Source organism: Drosophila innubila, assembly GCF_004354385.1.
Source record: "Drosophila innubila isolate TH190305 chromosome 2R unlocalized genomic scaffold, UK_Dinn_1.0 1_C_2R, whole genome shotgun sequence".
Lineage (NCBI taxonomy): Eukaryota > Metazoa > Arthropoda > Insecta > Diptera > Drosophilidae > Drosophila > Drosophila innubila.
This window is the reverse complement of record NW_022995374.1, coordinates 886,714-897,129: the sequence shown is the minus strand read 5'-3', so window position 1 is coordinate 897,129 and position 10,416 is coordinate 886,714. Positions and strand designations below refer to the sequence as shown.

Genomic DNA, 10,416 nt, shown 5'->3' with positions numbered 1-10,416 from the left:
AATGGTTCTTGCCTTAACTGCGCTGTTAAATATAGTTACTGTGGTGGCAAAAATAGTAGGCAGAGAGAACTAAAGATAGCTGGAAACACATTTAAAGTGGAGTGTCTCAGTGTCAATGATAAATGGGCATACATTGGACAGTGTGTTGAAAGTACGACTGTAATGGTTCTTATCTCGGGTTCAATGTAGTTACACTGCTGTCCAAATTAAAAGACTGTCAGTTGTCTGGGCACACTTTGACGTGTATTTAAAGTACGACCGTTACATGATTTAGTTTAAATAAGTCTTAAGAGTTATTTACAATATATGTATGTAGTTAAGTTTAACAAATGAAAGGATTATTAAGTATGCTTTGTCGTTTGCTGGCTTAAAATAGAGTTTCTCGCATGGGTTTGTGCACTGGAATAAGACGTTCTCCCTTCCCTTCCCCTTCTCCTTCTCCGCCGGACGAAGAGGAGCTGCCATCGGCGGCGGCAGCAGCAGCGCTGAAATTGCCGCTGACCCGACGACTGGCCGAGTTCTTCCGCCGCTTTCGCTTGCCCTGCTCCACGTCCAGTTCGGCACCGGAGGTGGAGACATTTGATCGATTGTCGTCGGGCAGCGAGACGAGATCCTGTTCGGCCAGCTCCTGGAAATCGCTGGCAATGGTGGACGAGGACGGAGCACGCTTAAAGTAATCCTCTACAGCCGGAGCAAGTGCACCAGCTGCCACTTGACAGGGATACACCTGTACAGTGACCTTAATCGGCGTCTTGGGCTTCCTCTTGGCAAAGGGACTGCCGGGTTTACTGCCCAAATCCTCGTACTCGGGATCGGTGAGGAACTCGACACTGTCGGCCATCATATTGAGCCGCTTGAAGGGCGGAATCTCGGCTATCTTCGGCTTACGCTTCGTGTACGGACTGTTCTCGTAGCTCTGAAAGTTGCCAATCTGCTCGGCACTCTGCAGATTATGGGTCTTCAGATGGGCAGCCGGAAAGCGGGATTCCTCAATGCTAAACCGTCGACTGCCCGACTGAGTGTTGTACTCCATGTGTCCAGTGCGTCTATAGGGTCCATAATGAGCCGTTCTCTCTTTGTCCCGATTTGAGAGCATCTCCACGCTGCGGAATCTTTGACGGTTGTCCAGCTGCAGCTCCTCCTCTCCGGCGGACTGTTCTCCCCCCTCCGGCTGTGTCTGGGAACGTCGCAGATTCTTGCGTGCTCGTTCCGTGACAGTCAGGTCCAACATGGACTTCACAGGTCGCTCCAACTTTGGCATCAGCAAGGCGTCTTCGTAGGAGGGCAGAAGACTAATCTCCTGCGCCTGTTGCAGCGTTGTGGAAGACTCTTCCCGCAGCATGCGTTCATTGAGATCCCGTCTACGAAGTGAAAGTTTCTTTTAGTTAAGCTTGATTATAATTTTCAATATATGAACTATAAATACAAATATAATTTTGTATTTTTGGTATTTTTAAAATTTGTAATACATAAAATTTAAATTAAATGCAAATCGATAGATGACAAAATTTCATAAAGGCGCCTTACTTTGTCACGCCCGCAAAAACCGAACCTTTTTAGGTCGAAGTCGAGTTGAGCCAGAAAAATCGAAAATACAACGATATCTACCAGGCAAACAGAAATGTACAGCAGGTGGCAGTAGATAAAGTCAAAGGCACACATCCACACAAGCACACATGTAACACACAGCTCTTAGGATCCACATAAGATCCACAGCCGCTCAGTCGCGAGAGAACTTAAGCCAATCAAAGCTTTGCGCGCTGTGAGAGGATCAGAGCATTTACAGTTACTCTCCTGTGTTGAGTTCTCTGAGTTTACACATACATCCGCACATGTAAACAAACAGTGCAGCGAGATTTATTTGTTTTCTGTTTGCTGCTAGTTCTGTTTGCCTGGTATTTCTGTGAGTGCAAATGTTATTTTGCTGTGTTTTTCAGTCGTTACATAAATTGTAATTATTATTTAATAATCTATTTGTTAGTTTTGTTATTTTATGAGGAATTTATGTATTTGAAGCTCAACTTACATGCGACGCAGTTCATCGTGATTTTCGTCATATTCCCTGCGATTGCTGCGCTCCTTTTGCTTGCGCATTATCTTCTGGCAACATCCGTATAAAATGGCCAATAGACCGATGCCCAGAATGCTGAGCATTACCGTGGACCACACCTTCTCCCCGCTGCTGCTGCGGGTACTGGCTGTCCAGTCGGTTATACAGGCATAATCCCACATCTTGCCATAGTAGATTGGCGGGGAACCACAGCGCAGATGATAACGATCCTTGATCTGTAGAGAGTTGTTTAATATTGGAGAGAGTTCTTCAATCTATCTACAAGTGCTTACTTTTTGTGGTTTCACTGTGAGAAATTCATAGAATTCTATGAATAATGGATCTTGGCATTCGCATATCCAGGGATTGTCGCCTAGCCAGATTTGATCCAGAAACTTATTGCCTCGAAAATAGGAAGGAGGAATGGGATTCGTCAATCGATTGCCATTCAAATGCAAATCCGCTAGTTCTGGAAAACCTCGAAAACTATTGTTTCGAATGGTGGAAAGCCTGTAGAGAAAAAAGAAACAATGGGATAAGAAATTTAGCAGCAATTGGTAATGTAACCGTTAACCGATATTAACCGATTGAAAATATTCACATGTAACGGGTATTATCGGTGTAATCAAGCATTTATTTAAATTTTGGTTTAAAGGTCTAACTATCGTTTTCAAACTAATCTCATTTAATAATAAATCTCATTAAATAGATCTTGTTTTTGAAATTAAAGAATTTGTAGCTTAAAGAATTTTCTAAAAAAATTTTCAAATAATTTTTTTCTTTATAAACCGAAATCTTACTGGTATTTAATCGAAACATGTAAAAAATTGGTAACCGATACGAAACGGATAACAAATACAATTTAGAACCGTTTTGGTTTAATACCCAGATTAAAAATATATTATAATAATTTTATAGAGTCACCTGCAGTTGGCCAAATTCAGATACTGCAGAGTTTCGGACTGCATTTGATTGGGAATATCACTGATCAAATTATTGGATAGATCGAGTTGCTGTATGACGGATAATCCGGATAAAGCGGTGCTCTCAATTGCGGTGATTTCACACCAACTCATGTTGATGTGACGCACCGAGTTGGAGACGATCTTCGTCAGCTTCTGGATGATGTTGCGACTCAGATTGAGCTCCATTAGGACATCATTGCCACGGATCAGATTGCGATCCAGATAGGCAATCTCATTGTAGGCCAGATTCAAGTGCTTAAGTCGCTTTAGCGGACTAAAGGCTTCATTCCCAATCAGACGCAGGACATTCTCGGACAGATCGACCAGCTCGAGCAGTGTATTATTGGCAAAGCTTCGGGCATCCACAGATCTCAAAAGGTTGCCTCTCAAACGCACCTCGGTGAGAGCGGGAAAGCCACTGAGATCAAGCTCATCGAGGTTGCAGTAGGACGCATCCAGTTTCCTCAGCTCGGGGGCTAAAATGAGATCATCCACAATCTGCAGAGCCGTATTTCGGGACAGATTTAAGGACTCCAGACTGGGCAGTGCCTCGAAAAAGGACGCACTGAGTCGCTGCAGGCTGCAGTTACTCAAATCGAGTTTTCTCACGCTGTCGTAGGGAAAATGCATCAATTGGGTCAAGTGATTGTTGGCCAGGGACACTTGCTCCAGGTTGGGCAGCTGATTGTCCGACAAACTGCTGCCAACAAAGCTGATTTGGGCCATTGAAAGGTCCAGCTCGGAGAGAGATGGACTGCTGAGCTGTTGGCCAACATCGGAGCCTCCAAAGCTGCCTAGACGATTGCCACTTAGGCTAAGACGCTTCAGACTTGGCGCATACTTAAAGGCCTCATTGGGATGAATATCTGTCCAGCTGGTTATTGAGTTGTTGGCCAACAGCAAAGTTCGCAGCGATGTGAAACCAATTAACGCATTCTTATCCAGTTTATCTATACGGTTGTCCGACAGATCCAGAAACAACAGCGAGTCCATATCTGCGTACTGTCGTGGAAACGAACTGAATCTGTTGTTCGACAAATCCAAATGCTCCACAGGCACATTGTCGAAGCTGGGAAAGACGCTCAGTCCACGGCCGGAACAGTTCGCGTACAGACTGTCGACTATCCAGCTGCACTTACAGGACGCCGGACACTCCACACCGGTAATTTCACCAGTCATCAGTCCTACTACAAGGACAAGCATCTGCCAAAGCAATCTCAGGTAAGCCATGTCTGCAAAAATATGTATTTATTATGTTTAAATATTAGTAGATGGCAACAAATAAATAAACAAGTTTAATGAATAGTAAATAATCGCTATATTTTTTATAAAAGCTATATCTATTAAACCATCTCAAACATCTTCTCTGTTTATTAACCGATCGAGATGAAATTTTTAGCAAATATTTCCTAAATATCTCACATTCTGTGAGCAAAATTTCAAAATTGTTGATTCAAAATTGTCTATTTTATGCGGTTTTGTCGAAATACAGATCACATCATAGGAGCAGATATTGTTTTCATTATAAGTTTTGATATGAAAATTACAATATTATGATCATTTTTCATTTTTATGGATCAACTTGCAATATAATGTTAAATTTTGAGTCACTTATTATATATTTAAAGAAAATTAATCATTATTTAAATAATCAACGAATAGGTATAAGATTTTGGTTAGTTTTCGGTTGGTGTGTATTTCTGGAGCACCACTCTATATTTATCAAGGGATTGATTTAAAAATAAAAAACAAAATCATTATTGTATCATTATTTAAAGTATCTGCACCAAATTTCTTAGCTCTAACTCTTCTAGTCTCTGAGATTTAGCTGTTCGTACATTGTGAGAAATCGGAATAGTAATCAGTATCAAAATCGAAATCAGCTGTGATGCTTTTGGAGTCTCGACCTATTGCGTAGTCCCAATTGATTTGCCTTCTGTTAAGTCTGTTTATTGCGCATGCATTTTATTTAGGCCTTATCATTATCTGTGCTCGTATTTCGTTGCAAATAAAAAAGGGGTAACGACGCTATATATATTTATATACCCAATATATATTTATATATATATATTTATGTACGTGTATATACAATAATCATTTGCAATTAAAACTGCCTCGTTTTGCAATTGACCTGTAATGTTAAATCTAATAACTTGCTATTTAATGACGTCACTGATGGAATTTATTCACCTGCTTCAAATTTGTTATGATTTTCCAAAGACCCGAAGTTACACACACCGTTAGTGCTTATCTTATCGATGTGGTTGGCGATTCGTGGTTGGGGAAGTCGAAATTAGAGCACCAAACACTGGAGAACAACACTCATTTGAACAAATATTATTATGAGTATATTGAATATATTATTTTTGTTAAATAAAAGTTAACAATTTATTTACAAAAACTTGTCATTTATTCAAGCATTGTCAGGTGTTTTACTTGCGACCTTTAAACAAAACTCTACATTTTATTATGGGAATTTAAAATCTATTACACTTAGCGCGATCAACCGACAATGTTTCTTCAATGTCGCCGAATACTGACTGAATGAAAATTACTCACCTGCCGCTATACGAACCGTTTCATGCTGATAAGATAAGCCACTGATAAGCCCACTGATATAGTTTATAGTCGCCAGTGTTGGACAATTGCAGCAGCGTCTCGATGACTGTGTTGTATAGCCAATAAATTTATATATACTCACATATATGTAAATTTCATATATTCTTAACTGAAAAAAATCTAAGCACTAAGTAAGCTAAAATTATTATTTGAATAATTGTAAATTTTAAAGTGGTTGAAACATTTGTAAGTGCATATTCTTATGCTGTATCTTAAAACAAAATACTGAAATTTCTGCTGTCTTGAAACGTGTTAATCAATGATATATTAGGAGTACCGGTATTTTTAATAGATCATAATTGTTAAAATTTCAGCAAAATAAGAAAATTAAGTACACTACATAAATTTTTATTGGCTCAAATAAAAATTACCAGTTTTCTGATTCTGTTCGCCTGGTAGTTCAGCTGTCAACTTGGTTCTTTTTAGCCCAATGGACAATGGGTACAAGAGTTGACCCTTTAGTATAAAAAAACTAACTTAGATAAATCCATACTTCAAAATATAAATAGTCTGATACAAACTTACATGTTAACATGCGTCATTTACACCATTTTGGAAGATTTATTGAATCACATTTCTAATAAATATGCTTTAATACCTACCCCATACTTTTAGGCATGCCAATTATGTATCTTAAGTATGCTCTAATAATAATCATTGCATACTTGTGTGCTGTCTTTCTAATGTTGATGTTTAGCTTTGAACGGCAATTAACGCTAGTGACGAAAGGTGGGTTCTAGAAATGTTAGCCAATCGAAAACCAACCAAAAATGTATGGTTTATATTTCTCGAGCACTCCAGACGAAAAATTAATTTTATTCTAGTTAATATATTATAATATACTCATATAAAATTACATTGTGCGGTTGCCCTTTAAAAGTGAATTTGCTTAACATGTGATAAATTGCATCTGCAAATTATATGAAATATAAAAAGCAAGCAGCTTCTTATATACATATTTAATTGGGAGGAGTAGGAAGCAGAAATAGAACTACTCTGACTCAGCGAATACTTCTCAACTAATGCAGGATAATGGTGAACAGACGCTAGACACTTACTAACCGGATTTATTGTAATGAAGCGTGAACAAAACAGAAACGACAGCGCGATAAAGATGCAGTAGGAACTGAAAATCCGTACAACCAACAACAGTTACCACACCAGCAACATTAACAATAACAACATAAAAAAATAACAAAATAAAAAAAAAAGAATCAAACAATACTGACGTGTTGACAGCAACATATTTGTATTGAAGTGTTGATGGCAACAGGAGTGGGCGCTCTGAAAAACTTAGGTGACAAAAAAAATAATAAGCCTTATGTCGAAGCGAGTATACTCTATCAAAATGTCAAGGGGTTTGTATCACAATATAAGATGATGAATGGTTTGGGAGTCGAAAATACCAAAATTGAAATGTAGAATCAATTTAGAGGCCAAATCATGATGAAAATGACATTCCGATTGAAAATCGGTTAAGTTTTAACAAAGTTATGCGAGATCAAAGTATTCGAAAAAATGTCAAGGGGTATGTATGGAAAATTGGATGATAGATGGCTTGATGATCGAAAAAATATCGAATTTTCTAAATCAACAAGATTTAGATGCAGAATCAATTAAGAGGCCAAATCATGATGAAAATGACATTCCGATTGAAAATCGGTTAATTTTTGATGAAGTTATGAGAGATCAAAGTTTTCGAAAAAATGTCAAGGGGTATGTATGGAAAATTGGATGATAGATGGCTTGATGATCGAAAAATATCAAATTTTCTATATCAACAAGATTTAGATGCAGAATTAATTTAGAGGCCAGATCATGATGAAAATGACATTCCGATTGAAAATCGGTTAATTTTTGATGAAGTTATGAGAGATCAAAGTTTTCGAAAAAATGTCAAGGGGTATGTATGGAAAATTGGATGATAGATGGCTTGATGATCGAAAAAATATCAAATTTTCTAGATCAACAAAATTTAAATGCAGAATCAATTTAGAGGCCAAATCATGATGAAAATGACATTCCGATTGAAAATCGGTTAAGTTTTAGCAAAGTTATGAGGGATCAAAGTTTTCGAAAAAATGTCAAGGGGTATGTATGGAAAATTGGATGATAGATGGCTTGATGATCTAAAAAATATCAAATTTTCGAGCTTAACAAAATTTAAATGCAGAATCAATTCAGATGCCAAATCATGATCAAAATGACATTTCGCTTGAAAATCGGTTAAGGTTTAGCAAAGTTATGAGAGATCAAAGTTTTCGAAAAAATGTCAAGGGGTATGTATGGAAAATTGGATGATAGATGGCTTGATGATCGAAAAAATATCAAATTTTCTAGCTTAACAAAATTTAAATGCAGAATCAATTTAGAGGCCAAATCATGATGAAAATGACATTCGGATTGAAAATCGGTTAAGTTTTAGCAAAGTTATGAGGGATCAAAGTTTTCGAAAAAATGTCAAGGGGTATGTATGGAAAATTGGATGATAGATGGCTTGATGATCTAAAAAATATCAAATTTTCTAGCTTAACAAAATTTAAATGCAGAATCAATTTAGATGCCAAATCATGATCAAAATGACATTTCGCTTGAAAATCGGTTAAGGTTTAGCAAAGTTATGAGAGATCAAAGTTTTCGAAAAAATGTCAAGGGGTAAGTATGGAAAATTGGATGATGGATGGCTTGATGATCGAAAAAATATCAAATTTTCTAGATCAAAAAAATTTAAATGCAGAATCAATTTAGAGGCCAAATCATGATCAAAATGACATTCCGCTCGAAATTCGGTTGAGTTTTGACAAAGTTATGATAGATCAAAGTTTTCGAAAAAATGTCAAGGAGTATGTATGGAAAATTGGATGATGGATGGCTTGATGATCGAAAAAATATCAAATTTTCTAGCTTAACAAAATTTAAATGCAGAATCAATTTAGAGGCCAAATCATGATGAAAATGACATTCGGATTGAAAATCGGTTAAGTTTTAGCAAAGTTATGAGGGATCAAAGTTTTCGAAAAAATGTCAAGGGGTATGTATGGAAAATTGGATGATAGATGGCTTGATGATCTAAAAAATATCAAATTTTCTAGCTTAACAAAATTTAAATGCAGAATCAATTTAGATGCCAAATCATGATCAAAATGACATTTCGCTTGAAAATCGGTTAAGGTTTAGCAAAGTTATGAGAGATCAAAGTTTTCGAAAAAATGTCAAGGGGTATGTATGGAAAATTGGATGATAGATGGCTTGATGATCGAAAAAATATCAAATTTTCTAGATCAACAAGATTTAGATGCAGAATCAATTTAGAGGCCAAATCATGATGAAAATGACATTCGGATTGAAAATCGGTTAAGTTTTAGCAAAGTTATGAGGGATCAAAGTTTTCGAATACATACGTATGGAAAATTGGATGATAGATGGCTTGATGATCGAAAAAATATCAAATTTTCTAGCTTAACAAAATTTAAATGCAGAATCAATTTAGAGGCCAAATCATGATCAAAATGACATTTCGCTTGAAAATCGGTTAAGGTTTAGCAAAGTTATGAGAGATCAAAGTTTTCGAAAAAAATGTCAAGGGTATGTATGGAAAATTGGATGATAGATGGCTTGATGATCGAAAAAATATCAAATTTTCTAGATCAACAAGATTTAGATGCAGAATCAATTTAGAGGCCAAATCATGATGAAAATGACATTCGGATTGAAAATCGGTTAAGTTTTAGCAAAGTTATGAGGGATCAAAGTTTTCGAAAAAATGTCAAGGGGTATGTATGGAAAATTGGATGATAGATGGCTTGATGATCGAAAAAATATCAAATTTTCTAGATCAACAAGATTTAGATGCAGAATCAATTTAGAGGCCAAATCATGATGAAAATGACATTCGGATTGAAAATCGGTTAAGTTTTAGCAAAGTTATGAGAGATCAAAGTTTTCAAAAAAATCGTCAAGGGATTTGTATCAAAATTAGGGATATATATTGGCAGAGTCACAAAGCTGTTTTAAAATCGGAGCGGCCCTTATGGATTTGAAAATGAGGTTAGTGTATAACGAGAAATGGATTTTAAAAGCGTTGCAATGATACGAATTCAATAAATAAGTTGACGCTTTGCTTTTAAATCAATCGGGAAAAAGGAAAATAGCGAAATCGTCCAAGTAGAATGCAGAAGTCAACAGCAACATCAGCAACATCCTGAACTTCAGCTTCAGCGTCAACTTCAGCATAACGCCAACCTGATAAGCTTGACAGGATGTGGCCCGGCGGACAATCACCCGGAATCGTTTCTCCCACTTTTAAGTTTGAACTATTGAATACGTTTGTCAGTTCTTTGAGCACAAACTCTGTTACCCGGGCAGCCACAGCAAAAGCCACGCGCTCGCGGATAACTTCTCAGATAATGAGCAGCAGTCGCTGGCGAAGGGGCTGGGGAAGGGATTGGTGAAGGGGCGGGGGCAGCAACGGGGGCGGGAGATGTGAAAACGCGTCTTTGGCGTTTTAATGAAGCGCAGCGACTTTGTTGCCGAGCTGCCAGCGATTGTGATGGAGAGCACAGTGGGAAAAAAGGCTCCATTAACTACTTTTTTATTTATGAATTTTTTCATTTTATTAGCAATTAAAATTGTAGTGCTCATTAATCTCACTAGCATTGAAAAAATTAGCTCTAATGATAACGATAATTATAATTATAATAATAATTTTCAATTACAATTCAAATTATTATCACTAGCACTAACATTTTTCAATTCTATTAAAATGAAATTTAGTTTAGTGTC

The 10,416-nt window shown here is 37.1% G+C and overlaps 1 protein-coding gene across 2 annotated transcripts; it reads right to left on the bottom strand.

Annotated features, from left to right (window-relative positions):
* Positions 1-221: 221 nt before the first annotated feature.
* On the bottom strand, positions 222-5,550 carry LOC117784512. 2 transcript variants are annotated; one of them, XM_034622263.1, is made up of 5 exons: positions 5,206-5,550; positions 2,975-4,247; positions 2,344-2,560; positions 2,027-2,286; positions 222-1,361 (listed from the first exon to the last, which is right to left on the bottom strand). In XM_034622263.1, the coding sequence occupies exons 2-5, from the start codon at positions 4,243-4,245 to the stop codon at positions 368-370; spliced, it is 2,742 nt and encodes a 913-aa protein (XP_034478154.1). In that variant the 5' UTR covers positions 4,246-4,247; positions 5,206-5,550; the 3' UTR covers positions 222-367. The 2 variants fall into 2 exon arrangements, with proteins under 2 accessions (XP_034478154.1, XP_034478155.1); XM_034622264.1 differs by having other exon boundaries at positions 5,254-5,550.
* Between the last annotated feature and the right edge of the window lie 4,866 nt (positions 5,551-10,416).

Excerpts from the sequence above, each read along its gene's own strand:
- LOC117784512 (XM_034622263.1), bottom strand. The coding sequence starts at position 4,245 with ATGGCTTACCTGAGATTGCTTTGGCAGATGCTTGTCCTTGTAGTAGGA. Across the intron at positions 2,561-2,974 it reads CTGAATTTGGCCAACTGCAG|GCTTTCCACCATTCGAAACA; the intron begins GTGACTCTATAA and ends TTTTCTCTACAG. Across the intron at positions 2,287-2,343 it reads TCACAGTGAAACCACAAAAA|ATCAAGGATCGTTATCATCT; the intron begins GTAAGCACTTGT and ends AACTCTCTACAG.